At 29.1% G+C, this 20056-nt stretch overlaps 2 protein-coding genes across 2 annotated transcripts; one reads left to right on the top strand and one right to left on the bottom strand.

Moving 5' to 3' along the window:
• Window positions 1-1564: 1564 nt before the first annotated feature.
• LOC137812181 (MACPF domain-containing protein CAD1) lies at window positions 1565-7415 on the bottom strand. The gene is made up of 6 exons (XM_068614095.1): window positions 6882-7415; window positions 5833-6071; window positions 5044-5239; window positions 4666-4849; window positions 3438-3592; window positions 1565-2396 (listed from the first exon to the last, which is right to left on the bottom strand). The coding sequence occupies exons 1-6, from the start codon at window positions 7152-7154 to the stop codon at window positions 1755-1757; spliced, it is 1689 nt and encodes a 562-aa protein (XP_068470196.1). The 5' UTR covers window positions 7155-7415; the 3' UTR covers window positions 1565-1754.
• A 10184-nt stretch (window positions 7416-17599) lies between these two features.
• LOC137809500 (dynamin-related protein 4C-like) lies at window positions 17600-19851 on the top strand. Its single transcript, XM_068610608.1, has 2 exons — window positions 17600-19357; window positions 19408-19851. Exons 1-2 carry the CDS (start codon window positions 17600-17602, stop codon window positions 19708-19710), a joined length of 2061 nt encoding a protein of 686 aa, XP_068466709.1. The 3' UTR covers window positions 19711-19851.
• The last annotated feature ends 205 nt before the right edge of the window (window positions 19852-20056 follow it).

Below are 20056 nucleotides of genomic sequence, written 5' to 3'. Positions count from 1 at the left end.
TTTGTTAACCCTGTTTAATCCTAAATGGATATATAATTACGGAACAATTTTTTCATGCTATAAGAAAAATAAGAAATAAATAAAAATTGTTTTTTTTTATAAGTTCAAAAATTGTTTATATATGAGTTAAAAAAAGAATAATAAATTAATTTCTATAAATTAACTAATTTTAATTTTATCGAAAAAGTAATTTTATTTTTCTCTCCTAAATTTTTTTATGATTTTACTTTTAAATAAACTCTTAAATTACTACCTGTAATTTTCCTTTGCGTGTGTTTTTCTTTCATGTTATCAATGTAAAAAAAATATTTTATCAATTAATTAATGGACATTATTTTTTGTATATAAAACTATTATTACAAAAATTAACAACTTTATCGCGCAAAAATAATTTATAATGAAATGTAGTATATTTAAATTATTCTTTATGGATGAAATATTACTAATAGTTTTTAGCATTGTATGATTATTCGTAAATTTATATATTGGAATTAGTAGTGATGTATAAATAAATAATTGATGATTAATATTTAAAATGATTCATATTGAAAGGAGATGGTGATGGAAAATTATTGATTAAGTAAAGGAGGAATGTGATAAATTTGATATTGAGGTAATGTGTCGAATGCAATCACATGTTATTACAAAAGAAGCCTTGAAAAGATTGTTAATTCTTTTATGAAAATGGAAAAAAAAAAAGATAAAGGAGATATTTATCAAAGAGAAGTTGCTTAATTTATTGCATCGACGTTATAAAAAGATGTAAAGTAGTTAAGTTCAGCAGCCTTTATAATTTCTTTTGCATATTCTTGTTTTTATTTTTTATTTTTAATATTTCAAAATGCTCATTTTTTTAATTTCCTCCAATGTTATCTAATTTAGATTTTGTTTTTCATAATTTACAAAACTTTTCTTACATTATAAAAAAATTTCTTCTACAAAGTTTTTCCCCCGAAATACTTTAAATTGTTATATCTTTTATTGTATTTATTCTAAAAACTTCGTCTTTCTAAATTACTTCAAATCCAAAATATATTTATTTTACATAATAAATAAAATTTATGTTATTATATATGTGAAAAATCAATCTTTTACAAGTTTATTATTAATAAAAATAGTATTAATAGAATGGACTAGTATTGTAGAAATAATTATCTTTAATATAATTTAATATATTTTAAATTGAAAATTTAGGTTTTTTTTTTATAAACAAAAGGAACAAAAAAATATTTTATTTGTTTTCTTTAAAGTTTTATTAATCCATTTTAATATTTCCCTTTTTCCTTCTAAATCCCTGAAACTAAAGAAATAAAGAAGAGTGGTTCTAGTTTATGCGAGAACACATCACCAACCTTACCCTTCAATTGAACTTTCTTCTAGTTCCCACCCAGAGAGACTTTTATCCAATCAAAATTAAGATTTAGCACTGCTGCAACCAATAATTTTCTTCTTCTTTTATGTGAAGCTTTTCCCCACTTTTCTTTCTTCATGTCTGCTAGTCAACAAAATAATCCAAGTCCTCAGGCGGAAAAGGTATAATACATGAGAAGAAAAGGTCAACATCTGTCAACAATATCACTATGTACAATAAATAAACAAAATTGAATTCAAAGTATATCAACTAAGCTGCTGAGTAATAAATAAATCTACTTAAAAAGCAATTCAAAAGATTTTCTGTGCAAAAGAATGCTAGACTACAGTTTCTGCTGGAAAGGAGGGGAAAATAACAAAACAATAAAAGAAGAAAAAACCAATCAGTAGTTAAGCAAAGAGTACTTTATCCTCAATACAATTTTCCCTTTTTCCACTCCAAGCTTAGCCCCTATCACTAACCAATGGCCAGGAATATCTTGAGGCCCCTTAAACATTTCTGTCGTGTCCACAATTTTTGCAAGTTTTCCAATGTGGGTTGAACTATCCTCCTTTTTGTCATCAGAGCCTTTCTTTGTCAAAGATGATGAAGAATCAGGTCTCTGTGCAGCAGCAGGAGTGGAGGGGTTATGATCCCAAACGGACCGTCTTATTGTACAACCTGGTACTTTGGAGAAAAGGAGCTTGAGGTGTAACACATTTTTGGCTCCAAAGTCCCACACACCAAGTTGAGCTCCAGTGACAATGTGAACACCAGAGAGGTCCCCAATACTAGTTTCAGTATACTCAATTGGCGCAGTACTTACATGGGAGAAGTTCTTCCATTTGATCGGTTCAAACCAACGGCTGTCTTGTTCTTCGGGACCTTGCCACTTGGGAGCACCTATGGCCACGTGCGCATCCCAGTGAGGTAGAAGATTCTTTGGGAGGGAGACAAAATGTTGCAGATGAATTGCAAGTCGATTTTGTTTGTTGCCTTCTAGACCAAGTCTCAGTCCAGTCACAGGCTTGCGTCCAACTGTTACCTGCATATCAAGTCATGTCATAATGTTAACTCCATCATATGTTGTTTTACTTTATCTTGTCTATAGATTAGTATCTATCAATATTTAGAACTGCTTGTTGAATTATTAAATAACATTCACTGTGAAAAACTATTGTTACTATTAAACATAGCACAGGATCAACTTTATTGGTTGAGCTATCCAACTAATGCCACTTAAGAGGTCCTCACTCTCATCTTCTCCAGTCACCCCCATTAGATTGAGACTTGTTAGCTGATCAGAAATATAGCAGTTTCTACCCACAGAGAATAATTCACTCTTGAGATCAAAGGGAAAGATGGATCATGCATGACCTTGAGGCAGTTACACAGTTTCAATTTCAACACTTGATTTTCCATATATATGTCCAGTTTTAAGTATCTATACATCACAACTTCTAGGTTATTTACTTATTTTCCATCATTAGAAAGATACACGTCAAAGAGAGAATCCAACATAGAGACATAAAAATCTCATTTTTTGCAAGGGCGAACTTTTATCATTTGATTAACTCACATTAAGGAGTACAAACTTTGATTTCCTATTGAGATGGGAATAATCTAATTCTAGTTTTATTGGTTTGCTAGTTCAGCACATTGTCAGCAATACTATCAGTACATCAGGGGAATCTGAGCCATCTTGATAAATATCTTCAGTTCTCTCCAATAGGAATAGAAAGCCAGTTTTAATACTTTCACGAATATTTCATATTAGAAATTTGTGAATAAGCATGTTTGGGTAAATAACTTATTTAAGTACTTATTCAAAAGGAACTTACTACATGAGAATTTATTCATATGCTTGTGACTCTGAAACATAACTGAAATGAGCTTTCAAAAAAAAGTTATTTTGACAAGGTTCTCTATGAAGCTTATTCAAATAAGTCAAATGGAACTTATAGGCAGGTCGTAACTTATAAGGCACCCTCATAAGCTAAAATAAGCTCCACAGAAGCTCTTCCATACGCCCTCTAATTCTATCTGACAAATTTGGCTGAGTTCAATCAAGCTTAGTTAACATTACCTGATCTGAACTAACAAAAAGTTTTGGTCCCATCAAACTGAACTGGAGGGATGGACAGACAGGTTCCTTTCTTTGTAGATTGCTCTGCTCAGGTGCCCAAACTCGAGCTATCTGGAAATCCAAGAAATACTGTAGATCTTCGATGGGTGGTTTGTCTGGTGGATATAGCAGACAGGTGAATTATCTACACTATATGAAACAGCAAAAACATGCAGCTATATTTTTTCAGTATTGTCTGTCAAACTTGTCTTGAAATTATCATGTTAGATGTGAATGTCCTTGCATAAGTATATTTTTAGCTAGTCTTTTGATTCACTGAATCGAAAAATAGTTACTACAATATTCTAACAACACCGGTGGAAACCCCGTATATACATATGCACGTATAAAAGTAAACAAATATAGTAAAAATGATAATTTTCTAATTTCCACAAACTTATTGGGGACTGCATCATATACACAGGCAAGAGGAAAAATCATCAAAATGTTGTCTTCGTGAAAGCTATATCCATCATCTTAATATCATTAAATCTCCATCATGATCTGATACTCAATTTAATCAATAGTTTAAAAAAGACTAACTTGAATGAATTTAATAAATATGAATCGCTACCAGACCACTTGGAGGCTGCGTATCTAAAATGTAAAAGTCATCAAATTATGCACAAGTTTTTTTTTTATAAATTTACTTATTTACTATTTTAAACTTTTCTATTTTGGTTGAGGTTTAGAAGAAGACTAGTAATCTCTCCAATGAACAAGGTAGATCAAACTGAAGATAGCTGATCAAAAGTAGCAGAGGATGAAATAAGAAAATATTGGGAGACCAATAAACCATTAACAATACCTTGTTTAAATAGCTTTACTGAAAAATTGGATTTTCATGCCCAAAGGCATTAATCGATTCTAATAACCTCACTTGGTGGTGTAAGCTTTGGCTCTTATTTGGTGAATTTTCTAGAATATTTATTTTACTTTTTAGACAATAAACGTTTATTGGAAAAAAGTAGTTGATGATTGATGCATTAAAGTGAATTTAGACAAACTAACATGCCCCTGAATGTTTATGAATTTAAGGCATTTAAGTAAATCTAGATATGTTTTAACAAAGTTTATGAATTTAACAGATTGTATATAAGTCACAGTGTGCATTACCCTTGATACTTATTATAACCAATTAATTAAGTTAACACCAGTCTTAATATTTAATATCTGGTCTAGAACTTACATTCAAGATATAAATCAATGGCACGGGTCAAATGGTTAACACCGGGTACTCCTTCAAGAAGAGAAACAATGGGAGTAAATGTCATGTTAATGATATCAGGTGCCATTTTTACAGTCTCCACCCATTTAGAGTGATTTTGCTCAAGATCGTTCCCACCTCTCCTCCTAAAAATGACAGTGACATCCTGCAGCAAGAAATCAGTGACTAAAAGGTTGCCAATGAGATAGAGAGTGCAATAGGAAGAAAGGACAAATGATGCAACAAATATGGCAGAACCTAATTTGCATAAAGAAGAGGAAATTGAATACATAATTACAGGTAGAAAAATATTGTGTGCTTGGTGAGTAATAACGGGGAAAAGGCATTTCTTATACAAACCTTCTCCTTGTATTTTAAAGGACCAGGACCAGACATATTTTTCCCATCATTAAACCTATCATCTCCAATGTCCTTTACATAGTTCTCAATGTCTGAGGCAGACAAACTAGATGATTGGTGCTGCCTGACGTATATGACATCCCTCCCACCAATTGTTGCTGATGTAACAATATGGGTACCATAATTCTCAATAAAACTGAGAAGAAAGGAAAGAAATTTTGTATTAGTACTTGTCCCTGTATATCAAATCTAACATAAAAATATAGAAGTCAAGTCAAATTACAAAAAATGGCTTGTACAATCTTTACTGCCACAACTAGGTAAACTTCTTCTTCTACTACATAAAATTTTGGGAGGCAACGGCAAATGCATTTAACAGTTGAAATGGTGATCACAACTTCAGCAATGCATTAGTAATCATTTCCAAATCAAGTTTTAGAATTTAGAATTACTAAAGTAAGTTGGAAAGAAAATCTAATCAAAACCAAGCCTTAAAAGCCCAGGACTGGAAAGAGCCAACACAAGATAGCAGCACTATTGTGCACTACTAATAACTATTTCAAATAATAGTTTTTTCTTCTCTTTAGTGCAAGAAGTGAAACCTGGCACAAGTGTATATTTGGTAGTTTGTGTGTACATGAATAAAATCTCCTCAAAAAATTCTCAGTATTCAAAAATACCAAACAAAAATAATTCTAAGTACTCAAAAATACCAAATCAAAACCATTTCCTACAATAAATTACCAACTGAATAAACATTATTTACAGCAAAAAATAAAATATGGTTACCTAGCCAAGGATGCTGGATCCCAAGAATGAGGAACAGAACGCTTAATTTCTTCATTCAAGACTAAATTTGGATTGGTGAGTTTAACTTCAAACAGCCGAATGAAATACCCAACCATGGCAAGGGATTTTGTGGCTGCTTCATCGACAATGCAGGAGCCAGTAAAATTGAACATTGAATTGAAGCTTCCAAGAGGAAATTCTTCTGCCAGGCCTGACTTCTCATTGAAAACTTTTGCCATCTGGAAAACCAATCATTAAATACAGTAAAGAAAAGATGGTCAGATTTTGTCGAAACAAAGCACAAAGTTTATAATATGCAAGTATAACATAGTCTGTGAAATATACAGGCTCTTAAACCAACTAGATAGCTATAGGATTGTTCATCTATCTTCTCTCGGATGAGATTTTTCACAAGTAGCAAAACAAAAGAAAATTGAGAAGAAAGAATTCCTTATATCCCATATGTTTGAAGACAACTCAAATAGAGCAGATTGTGCTTGGAGAGCTGAGATGCTAGTTTGAAAAATCAGTGCCACTAAGAGGAGCATAGTAGAAATATGACAAGGTTGTAAGATAAAATGTGCCTTGCTGGTGATGAGAAAGCATACAACTGCATATAAAATGCATCCAAAACTTGAGTCAAATGGGTCATTTTTCTCAAGTAACGAAATAGGCCTTATCCTTTTAAAGTGCAAATTTTAGCCAACTCCCTGACACGATTTTCATAACGCTTCCCTAGATCCCAAATTAATCCCTGGTACCACTTAATATAAGCAGTTTATATAACTAACTGGCCCATGATTTGCCAAAAAGAAAACACCACTCAGAAGAGAACATAAAATAGTTTATTTAATCACCAAAATCCCAATCTCATGAAACTAGGAACACTAACAGCACTGTCATTGCAAGTTTCCCCACCAAACATACGCTCCCAAAAGCAAACAATAAAATTAACAAAAAAAAGAACTGCATAGATAAATAAAAGGGAAACCCAGCATTAACTGCTACACCCCATCAAAATCTAGCAAGCAAGAGCAAAAAAAAATCACCTCATGGAAGGTGCAGACAGGGATCTTCTCCATAGAACTCTGCCCGGGGGAGCAACAAATGTCAGAAGAGACATTTGGAAGAACAAGAGCACGAGAGAGAACAAGATCGGTGGCATGCTCCTCATCAAGATAGACAAGTCTGGAGCCGGGTGCCCCTTTGCAGTATAGAAGGCGGAAATCAGAGGTGACATCAAAGCCACGACCCAGAGCTTGGATTGAGTTGCAAAGGGTAGAAGTGAGAGAATCTGAGGGTGTTGGTGTTGGGTTTTCCATTGAAATGTGTGGGTGGGTGGGTGGGATGAACAGAAGAAAGAACAAGAAATGGGTTGTCTTGATTGGTTCTTAGTTACACTTTTATGTGTCCAACAACAACATGGAACCTGAAGTTCTTGGTATGTTGGGTAGAGTAGATTAAGATTAGATTGTGTTGGTTTTGTTGTGCCTGCTTCTTCTCCTGTTCTTCTAAAGAGACGTGCGTTTGACTTTAATAACAATCATCTCTCAAAACGCGTCTTTTTTATTGTAACCTCTTTCAGAGTTGACGGCAAATTTCTTAACTTTTGAATTTTGCCTGGCCCATCAACTTTCAATAAAGTCACTGCAATTGCTTTTCGCACGCTCCATAATTCCTTCCTTTACCTCCCCCATCACTCTATAATAATAAAAATGCTTTTTAAATTTTTTTATACTTTCTAAAATTGTGTTACTTTTGAAAACGTTATAAAAAATATTTAAAATGTATAATTCAGAATTAATATTCAATTATTTCTATACTGTTTATTGAAAAAGAGTGACCAAAAGATTGGAAGATTAAAATGCTCTACGATGACAGGATCTTCTTACTTTGTTCAATCATAGCACGTGTTAATTTTTTTTTTTAGTTTTTGATATAACTAAAATATTCTCTAAATTACAAGTTAATTATATAGATCTATTAATCATGAAATTCTACAAGAAAGTTATAAAAAATAGAAAATGTTATCAAATTATTTTTTTATTATTACTAATTAATGCTTAACATAATTCAACTTAGACATTATAAAAAAATTAATTAAACGGTAATCATTTCTAATAATAACAAATCCACAATCTTATGAAGTTCATATCACCAAAACAAACACCATATCAAGAGCAACTGCACTTTATCAATAGTGATCTCACAATTGCCAATTCACTGCTATATCACTCATTCTCCAATAACCCTTTTTTATCTCAAAATTTCTATCAGCAAAACAAGCCATTATATCTGTAAACTAAGTTGAATCAAAGAGACAAACATGTTATAAAAAAGACTCAATTCCCTATCTACACCATTTACATCTTTATTTCCCTATCTAACACCCTTTTGTTTTTATTTCCCTATCTAGCACCCTTTTGTTTTTATTTCCCTATCTAGCACCATTTTAAAAATAAATAAATAAGTAATAAATTATTATTTTTTTAATAATTTTAATTTTGAATGCATTAAAAAATAAATATTTTTAATGTTTAAAATAATTAAAAATATAATTAATAAATAAATAAATGATTTTTTACAAAATAAAAATAAAAAAGTAATAAATTAAAAATATTTAGTTTAAAGTTATTTTTTTTTACAAATGTTACACTTATTTTATTGTTGTTGTTTTTATTTTCTAGACTTATTTATTTTTGCATTTTTTTCTTCTCATTTTTAAGCATTAAGTGTAACATTTGTATTAGTTTTTTTTAGAATTTTGCATTTAGGTAAACACTTCAATATTATTTATGTGTCCACTATTAATTAATACTAATTGACTTTGGTTTTTTTATAAATATGTCCTGTATTTTTTAGTTGAAATTAACATGATTACATCATAAATAATAATCAAAATAAATAGTAATTTATGTTTATAGATTCAACTTTTATGTTGTTGTAAAGTTTAATTTTTTATTTTCTTCATTTAAAAAAAAAAATTTAAACTAAACATTTTTAATTTATTACTTTTTTATTTTTATTTTGTAAAAACTCATTTATTTATTCATTCATTATATTTCTAATTATTTTAAACATTAAAAATATTTATTTTTTAATGCATTCAGTGTAGCAATAAGTGTAGCATTTGCATTAGTTTTTTTTTAGACTTTTGCATTTAGGGTAGACACTTCAATATTATTTATGTGTTCACTATTAATTAATACTAATTGACTTTGATTTTTTTTATAATTATGTCCTGTATTTTTTACTTGAAATTAACATGATTATATCATCAATAATAATAAAAATAAATACTAATTTATGTTTATAGATTCAAATTTTATGTTGTTGTATAGTTTAATTTTTTATTTTCTTCATTTAAAAAAAAATTAAACTAAACATTTTTAATTTATTACTTTTTTATTTTTATTTTGTAAAAACTCATTTATTTATTCATTAATTATATTTCTAATTATTTTAAACATTAAAAATATTTATTTTTTAATGCATTCAAAATTAAAATTATTAAAAATAATAATAATTTATTATTTATTTATTTATTTTTAAAATGGTGCTAGATAGGGAAATAAAAAATAAAAGAGTGCTAGATAGGGAAATAAAAACAAAAGGGTGTTAGATAGGGAAATAAAAACAAAAGGGTGCTAGATAGGGAAATAAAGATGTAAATGGTGCTAGATAGGGAATTGAGCCTATAAAATATGAATAAATAAAACTGGTTTTATTTTTAATTCAGTTTAATATATTTTAATCTAAATTATTTTTTATCATATGCATTATCACTGTGAATAATGACTTTGATATATCAATATATATGTGATGATCTTTATTGGATGAGTATTAATATATCTCATTTATTACTTTACAAATATAGATAATAAACATATGAACCTGATTATTCAACTATTAAATGAGATTTCCTAATCTCTAATACTACCTTATAACGTTGGAAAATCTTAAGAAAAAATAAATATTTTCTTTGACCTAAGATTATTATATAATTAACAAGTTATTTATTACATTTTAATTTCACATCTAATACTTTCAAACACGAATATTATATAATTATATGTTTACGAGATTAATGATTATCAAAGAAATTATCTATCAACCTTCCTAGGATACGGTGAATAAAGGAAGAAAAATGGATTTGATATTAAGTTATTGGGTTTTGGCATTATATTGATTTAAATTTGCAAAGGAAGAAAGAAAATATTGTGTTATTTGAGTAAAATGGTATTATATTATGCTATCCGGAAATTAAAGCATTATTTTTAGATACTCAATTTTAATTTATATATTTTATAATATTTGTAAAGAAACTAAATTTTAATTATTAAATTAGAAAACATAATATAATTAAATAAATAAATAATTTAAATGAAATATCATTATATTGTTTGCTAACACATGAAATATAATTAATATAAAAAATATTTTAGTTGGAATATTTGATATACATATGTATAATATTGTTATTTTTTAATTGATTTGTTAGAATATATATATATATATATATATATAGTTTTAAAATATTTTTTATATTTAAATGTTATGTAGTAACAAATTATATTTAATATATATATATATATATATATATATTTAAAATCTCATTTTAACAAATTATCTGCATTTGAACTGAAGAATTGTTTACTGTTTTCCGCTATTTGATTTTCTATATTCCTTTCTTCTGTGTTTGCTTTAAATATGGGTGACGTTTTTCTGTTTTGAAATTGAATGCAGAAAATATATTTTGTTGTTACTAACTTTGAAATCGCCCTTTCTTCTCTTTCTATTTCTCTCATTTCTGCAACCAAAATCAAATTAAGGTTTATTGATCTTCTTTATTTCCCATTCCTCTCACCATTTCAGGGTTTTACCTTCCTAACGCAGACACAGGTACGTCTTCTCTCTCTGCAATCTGCATATCAATTGGTATTCGTTGCTTCGGTTGCCGTGATATTTTGTTCTTTTTGTTTGTGTGTCTCTTGAAGACATTGTGATTGAGTCAAGAGTTATTACACGAACCCCAATTATATTAAAAGAGTTATTACACGAACATTGCCTCTCACTCTCACGAAGACGCACTCGAAACCGAACGGAAAACTCTTTCTCTCTCTCAAACTCTTCTTCTCAATCCCTCTCTATCCTGACTTTGGTGTTCCGTATGTTTATACCATTGTTTTTATTATAATGATATATGATAGTACTCTTCTATTTGTGAGTGTTCTATATTTATACCATCATTTTGATTATAATGATATATGATAGTACCCTTCTATCTGTGAGTGCTATATATGTATAGCATCGTTTTGATTATAGAAGCCTCTTGTATCTGCTAGGTTTTAAGTTCCATGATATAGGTTTTAAATTTTAATGATAAATTAAAGGATTTTTTGCGGTAGTTCAAGATTTAAGATATTGTTTTATCTCTATAGAAAATAAAGAGAAAAACAGTGATAACTGTAGTCCAAATTTATTATTCATGTTGTTTTGATTTTGTTTTTATATTCTATAACATCATCTCAGATGGAGAACTCTGAAGCAGACAATCAAAAAACATTAGAACAGTTAGTCCGTGAGGACATATCATCTTTGATAGAAAAACTTGATCAAGAAAGGTCATTGAGAAAGAAAATTGAGAAGCTCCAGCAGGAATATTATGACATGGCTGAGATTGAAATCACAGCTCAAAAAGAGCTAATTCAGCTCCACAATATTATGATGCAGAGAGAGCAAGAGCTAATTCAGCTCCACAATATTAGGATGCAGAGAGAACAATTCCATTTGCACAAAGAAAAAGATGAGATGATCCAGCAACATCAAACAAAAGATAAAGATGAGGTGGTGATCACAAAAGATGAGGTGACTCGTGATTCTGAGTAAAGAATTTCAAGCAAAAATCACAAATTGCAAATTTGAGAGGCAAAATACTTTTGAATAAGAAGTTTTTTCTTTCTTTTTGATACATCTCATCTTACAACTTCCCACGTTCCAATAAGAAAAAAACATGGCCGGGCATACACCAGCATTTATTCGTACAATTCTAGCATATACTATAAAAATCTCACATGTAGAAATATCTGCTTTGTTCAACCCATTGTAATACTTTTCAAAACCATATACACAAACTAATTTAATCCAACAGTTAACTCCAAATTTCATTGTACTTTTTAGCTTGTAGTCTCGTAGATATTTTATTTTTACATAGACTCTTTGAACAAGAACAGGATGAAATGCTACAATCGTATTACACTTGTAAAACAGTAGTAAATATTATAAAGTAGTCACTTTGGGTCGTATGTACTGGTTATTTGCAAATAACTTTAATTCATAATCATTAGGGATGGCAAAGTGGGGTGGGCGGGCCAGCAGTGGGGCGCGGGCCAGCAGTGGGGCGCGGGCTTATCCGAAAAAAAAAAATAACTTTGGCAGCAGTTGAGTAAATGTTTTGTTTTTCTTTCTTTTTCATTTTGGGTAAAAATTTACAAGGGTTATTGGAGTTATAATTTTCTTAAGACTCCTTTTTGGTTTTGGAATAAATAATAGTGGATATGTTAGGTAGTGGGTAAATCAATAATATTAAAAGGTTGATACTTGAATTATGTAACATTCAATTAATGTTTATTGTTGTATTAATCCTAATAACTTTGCTTTTATGACAATTTTTCAAGAGAAAAAGTTAAAAAAAATTATTAAATTTCTAAAAAAAAAATTGAATGCGGATCAGTCCTTATACGGGACGGGAAGTCTAACCCGCACTCACTTTGTGGGACAAACTATGCGGGACGGGCTGTCCCACTTTGCCATTCCTAATAATCATACCTATTATATATATATATTTGGACATTCCACATTAATTACTTTTACTTTATAGATAACATTAACTTATTTATTAAGATATATACATCGGAACATCAATTTTATATATATATATATATATATATATATATATATATAAATGCAATAACTAAGATATTTATACGGTTTTACAATTTTTTTTAGAAGTAATACCAGTTATAATGTACCTTCTTGACTGCAAAAAAAAATCCTTATATAAATTAATATGTGTAATTGGAATATTCAGAATGTTTCTTAATTAATACGGGAGCTAGGTAATATATATATATATATATATATATATATATATATATATATATATATATATATATATATAATTTGGGAGTTATATTTTGAAAAAAAAAGTGTAATAAGTATATCTAATTTCATAATTTAAAAAAAAATAACGATTTATATAACTTTATTTTGTATAAATATTATATAACTTTTAATTTTTAAAAAATGTGTTTTTCTTTGCCATTTCCTCTAAAATCCCATTCCCAATCATAACACGTTTGAAAATCCAATTGTAGAACTGTTGTTGAACTTGAGAATAAGTAATTTTAGGAAAGAAAAATAAAAATATTTTTAAATTAAGATTAATTTTTATATAAAATCATTAAGTAAGTTTTGATATAGTTTTCTATAAATTTTTATTTTTAATTCAAAGAAAATGCTCTTTTACTATGTTCAATTTTTATAGATAAAAAATTGTATACATAACTAAGTTTTAGCTTTCAAAAGAAGATTATTTTTTACCTTTTAACTTATTTTTTTCAAAATATTTATGAATTAACTTGTTCAAATATATCCAACGAATTTGACAGATAAATTTATATCTATATCTAAGGGGAAATACTTTTGTGGTAAGCATTTCATACAAAATTTAAGAGACTTTAGTATTTTTTTTTATAGCGTCTCCACAAATTCTATCATAAACCAAAGAAGAAATTGATTTAAAACACACTCCCAATGGGATTTACACATTCTTGTTTTAAGATTAGCATGAAGCAGAAGAAAAATATTGAATTGAATTAAATTAGTAATGACTTAAATTGAATTTCTTTTAAAAAACTTGTTTATTTTTTAAAGATGACTAAATTAATTTTTTTAATTTTTATTTAAAAAATTACTGATAAATAAACTTTCTTATAATAAATTGGATTATAACTTATAAAAATATGTTTTAAAATAAATATTAATGGTTAAAAGTTTTAACAATTTAAATAGTTTAAACATCTTAAAAATAATCTGATGTAGTTCAATTTTACACTTTAATTATGTTTTTTTATCAACAAAGAATAAATAAAATAAAATGAGACACTTCAGGGGTGTCTCAGCCCTTATACAAAACCCCGACACCAAGTTTCCTAATACCCTGCCAACTAGGAAGCCGACAGACATCGCACTACAGATCAAAGATAAAAATTCAGACAAGGTACAAAAACCCACCAAATACAGTTAAAAGTTTTTGGCAACAGGTTGAAGTACCAAACCCAAGCGTCATACACAGCAAAGCCAGAACACGACATAACGTCTAAACAACTAATCCTATCTTTGTGACAGGCTGAGTTGTACCAAAAAAACCCAATTACTAACATCAACAACCCGATCCTACGAGGAAGATGCGTACACCAGAAAAACCCGCAAAAGACACTGAAAATTAATTGCATAAAAAATAATTGCATGTTTAAATTAAAATAACACCAAATTGGATAAAAATAATTTAAATTAAATAAATATATATAATTAATTGCATGTTTTTATGATCATGTGAATATATGTTAAAAAAATTATACCAAATTGGATAAAAATAATTTAAATTAAATAAATATATATAATTAATTGCATGTTTTTATGATCATGTGAATATATTCGATACCTTACTTCCATGATATATAATCAAACAATTGTGAAATATTTTAAAATTAACTCACACTAATTTTTTTTAAAATGATATCAAAATTGGGTTTCAAGATTATATTGAAAAGTTTGGATCTTTATAAAAGTAATTTGGAATAGCTTATAAAAAGTTATTCCGTAATAAATTTTATTAAGGCGTTGAATAAAATGAAATAATTAAAAACTAGTTTTAGATTATTTTAATATATTTTGAATTTTTTAAATATAATTTTTTTAGAATATTTCAAAATATATAATTAAAAGAATTGAATACATTTTTAAAAGGTGTAAAAGATCCGTTATGGAAGATAAAGTTAAATTATTTGTGATTTAAGACGTGAGCATTGACTCAAGTTTCTCATAAGAGAGATTGTTTTTTAGAGCACCAATAGATGTACACTATAAAAATGTCATACACCAACTTGGTACCCATGATATAAACTTTTTTATAATTAAGTTATTAGGTCTTTGATTAGGTGACATGATTTTGTTTTTGCTTTTAACATAATAACAAAATTAAAATGGTATAAGGGTATTTGGAGGAGAACGTTAACCTATAAAAATGCAATTGTTATTCAATAGATTGAGACAAAAAAAAATACCTATTTCATTCTTATTTAGTTAAGTCATAAAAAAATTATAATCATACTAGAGCTTTGAAATCTAAAATCTGATTTTTATTTATTTCTTGTGTGGATTGGGTAGGGCGAAAAATGTGAACACCATATGATAAAAAATAGTTAATTTTTCTACTAATCAAGTTAGTTTTGAGTTAACCTTTCATCATCGACAATTTCATACCATAACTATTAGGCTTCCATAAATAATACATTATTGTCATAAAAAATGAATTATTAGGTATGTTTCTTGTTCTCGACAAACTGGAGGTCAAGAGTTTGGAGATGGTCTTTGAAATGATTTTCTTATAACCGCAACTTTGAGCTGATGAATTTACTCCGACGATCAAGTCAGTGAGAAGATAAAATATTTGGGTGTAGTATGTATTGCATAGAATAATACATCTTATTTCTTTTTTGGGGTCATCATCTATTTATATAATTATATCTTTGTGTAATATATATTGCATAAAATAATAATTCTTCTTTCTTTTTGGGGATCATCCTTTATTTATAAAGTTTTTCATTGGAATAATATTACAAATTTAAATAATAACAATTATATCTCTTATCTTTATAATAATATCACAACAAATTAAATAATAATAATCATTTTCTCAATTACATAATATTGGATTTATATCTAATTAAAATCATATCAATCATATTATCAATATAAACTCAACAGATAGTACAAAATAAAAATACTTTGCTTTAGTAACTCACTATCCGTTAAGTAAATAAAAGTTCTTATAATAAATATTTTTTTATTCAATAAGAAACATGACTATTTAAATTTAAAAAATAGAGTAACATTTTTAAGACTTGTTTGATGGTTAAATATATTTTTAATTTCTGATATTTGACAAACTCATTAACATGTTCTGTACATAATTTTGTAAAATGTAAAAAATCAATAAAACTACATTTTCATTGAGGAATGAAATACTATTTTTTTAACCTAAATTTAAAGATTAAAAACATATTTAATTCAATAATTATATTTTACCCAATAAACAAAACACGACTCTTCGAACTTAAAAAAGTATCTTTCTAAGATTCGTTTGATGACGTAAGTATGAATGATTCTGTTTTAATAATTACAAAACCTTCTCATCTCCTCTTTTCTCTATAACCTATATTTCATTAAAATTAATGCAAAACCTATTCCGCATTTATTCTAATTTTTAATTTTTGAACTTTTCTTCTTCTGTAATTCCTGCTTTTTCAGTTGAATTTCTCATTTACCAAACAAACTTTTCAATTCCTGCATCTTATATTTGATGTTTGGTTTTGTACATAACAAGTTATTTTTCTGGGTTTTATTAGATTTTTAAACTTTATAGATAGTTCATGTATAAACTTTTTTTAGTTGTTTTGAACATATAAAAACTGTTTAAAATTTAACTATCATTTCTACCAAATAATTTACAGTGGATAAAAGAATCACAAAATATAATGAAATAGTTAAAAATTAATGATAATATTTAATAAAAACTAAAAAAATATAACTAGTCCAATTTTTATTAAGAAACTATTTTTTGTTAAAAATATTCAACTGTAGTCATTATTCATCTATGTTTTCTTTCATATAATTTTCACCTTTTTTTTTTCTTTATGAATCTCGATCTCCTCGTTTGTCATTTCCTTCTCTTCTTTCTTTCATATCTCTTTAGAAAAAGCTATTTTTTTACAACTCACGTTCTATGCTACACTTATTTAATAACTGTAAATAATAATAAAATATTAAATTATTTAATTAAAATATTGAATAAAAAATTAATGAAAATATTATGGAGTGGTAGTATAGATTTTAACAAAAATAATACTTTGTCAATCTTTAAAAAATACCCATCTTACCGAATTTTAATGATATAATAATTTATATTAAGATAAATTAAGAAAATAAATACAATTAAAATAATATTATTGTAGCTAAAAGATTGAGAAATGTGTACAAAAGTTAAAACTTTACGTTTTATGAGGGTAATTATTAATACAACTTTACAGCTTCCTCTGATGAAATAGGAATGCTCGAAAAGACAATTTAATCATTGATATTCTCTTTGAAATTCATATATAAAAATCGACAAGTACATTTTTTAAGAAACTCCCTTTGCAGTACTTAATGATTGTAATCTTTTTCCTTAATATTTAATTAGAGGAATTACTACGAGCATGCATTTAGCAGGAACCTTTGAGTTACGAAGGCGCAGAGACTCAACTGTAATTCCCATTCCCACCAAAAGCTAAATTCAGACGTGCTTTTAAGATATGAAACTGTCGTTTCGTTTCATTTTCCCCCAACTTTCCTATTAATACGCACTTGAGCTTAAGCTTTTCTCACTCATCACAACTATCACACTCTCCATATTTTGCACTTTCTTCATTTTTTTCATCAAACAATGGCTGGAGGAAAGAAGTCAAACACTAAGACTGCTGCTGCTGCTGGTTTTAAACGTGATAATAAAGAATCACGTGCTTTAGTCCATGCAGAACAACCACAGGCTCTTGCTGTTGTTGCACCAATTGTCTCCTCTTACAACGAGAGAATACGTCCAGTTCTAGATGCCGTGGAGAATCTGAGGCGTCTTAACATTGCAAAGGAGGGAATTCAACTTCCTTCCATTGTTGTTGTTGGAGATCAATCCTCTGGCAAGTCCAGTGTTCTTGAATCACTGGCCGGTATTAGCTTGCCACGTGGCCAAGGTATTTGTACTAGGGTACCCTTGGTCATGCGACTCCAAAATCACCCTCTCTCAAGTCCAGAGCTTGTGTTGGAGTATAATGGCAAAACCATACATACTGATGAAGCAAACGTCTCCAATGCCATCAATGCTGCAACCGAAGAGCTTGCTGGCAATGGGAAAGGAATTTCAAATAACCCGTTGACTTTAGTGGTGAAGAAGAATGGTGTTCCAGATCTGACAATGGTTGATCTTCCTGGTATTACCCGGGTTCCTGTTCATGGGCAACCCGAGAACATTTATGATCAGATCAAAGACATCATTATGGAATATATAACTCCAGAAGAAAGTATCATCTTGAATGTTCTTTCTGCCAGTGTTGATTTCACTACTTGTGAGTCCATTAGGATGTCTCAGAGTGTTGACAAAACTGGGTTGAGAACATTGGCCGTGGTCACAAAGGCTGATAAGTCTCCCGAGGGATTGTTGGAGAAAGTTACTGCCGATGACGTCAGCATTGGTTTGGGTTATGTTTGTGTGAGGAATAGAATCGGTGACGAGTCTTATGAGGATGCCCGAATTGAAGAAGAGAGGCTTTTTGATACTCATTCTCTTCTATCCAAAATAGATAAGTCTATTGTTGGTATTCCAGTTTTGGCTCAAAAACTGGTTCAAGTTCAAGCCATGAGCATTTCCAAAACCCTGCCGGAGATAGTGAAAAAGATCAATGAGAAACTGTCAAATAATTTGTCTGAGTTAGATAAATTACCATCAAGCTTGGCTTCAGTGGCTGATGCCATGACTGCATTTATGCGCATTATTGGACAGACCAAAGATTCTCTTAGAAAAATTCTTCTTAGAGGAGAATTTGATGAGTACCCTGAACAGAAAAACATGCATTGCACTGCTCGGTTGGTGGAGATGCTAGATTCTTACTCATTTGATCTTTATTGTTGTGCAGAAAGTGATCTTACGAAAGACTTTCTATTGGCTGAGATAAGGGTGCTGGAGGAGGCGAAGTCTATTGGGCTTCCAAATTTCATGCCTCGTGCTGCCTTCCTCACTCTTCTGCAGAGCAAAGTCCGTGGTATAAGAAATATGCCTATAGGCTTTGTTGAAAAGGTGTGGAATTATCTTGAAGATGTGTTGATTTCTTGTATCACTGGACATTGTGAGAACTACTATCAGCTTTTGATTTCTACCAAGCGTGCAGCTAAGGTTCTAATAGACAAGAAAAAGCAGCAATCAATTAATCATGTTTTGGAAGCGATTGATATGGAAATGTACACGGATTACACGTGTGATCTTGAGTTTTCACAGGAATACAACAGGCTGATGTCTTTGCAAGCAGAATTTATGAATGAAGTTTTAAGTGAGGATATGCCATCACATGTTACTTTAGATGGTGTTGGAAAAGTTGATGTTAATCATCTGAGGCAATACCCATCTGTTATTAATCAAGCATTTGACTTGAAAGTGAGAATGATCTCATACTGGGAAATTGTGCGGAAAAGATTGATCGACAGCATAGCTTTGACTTGAAAGTGAGAATGATCTCATACTGGGAAATTGTGCGGAAAAGATTGATCGACAGCATAGCTTTGCATCTTATGTTAAGTATTCAAAATCTTGTCAACAATGATTTGGAGAAAGAGATTGTCCGTGATCTGTTATCACCAACTGGTGGTGGTATTGAAAGGCTGTTGGAGGAGTCGCCTTCTATCTCTGGAAAGCGTGAAAAGCTTCAGACAAGTTTGAGAGTCCTGAGACAAAGCAGGGACACTGTTGGACACATAATAGACAGCATTGGAAGCTACACTGATTTTTAATAATGTTTTCTATCTGAAGGTTTTATCTGTTTGTTGAAGTTGTTTTGCGGTTGTTTTTTTATTTTATTTCGTTATGCTGAAACTATATAATGTTCTATGTTGAGTTTCATAAATTATGTTTTTAGTATTATTGTTTAATGAAAGTACGGTTTTTATTTTCAGATTTGTTTGTTTCATATCTTCTCCTTCCATCTGATGTTACTTAAATTTGCAGCAGTTCCATTATTTATCCCAAAACTAAAAGTACTAGTTTAGAATCATAAAATTTTTATGATTTTTATTGACAATTTTGCATGGAGCAGAATCTTTAAAATTTTCTTATTATTGAGAATTTTTTAGCAAGTGG

This window comes from Phaseolus vulgaris, chromosome 2 (genome assembly GCF_000499845.2).
Source record: "Phaseolus vulgaris cultivar G19833 chromosome 2, P. vulgaris v2.0, whole genome shotgun sequence".
NCBI lineage: Eukaryota > Viridiplantae > Streptophyta > Magnoliopsida > Fabales > Fabaceae > Phaseolus > Phaseolus vulgaris.
This window is presented reverse-complemented; position numbering and strand designations above follow the sequence as displayed.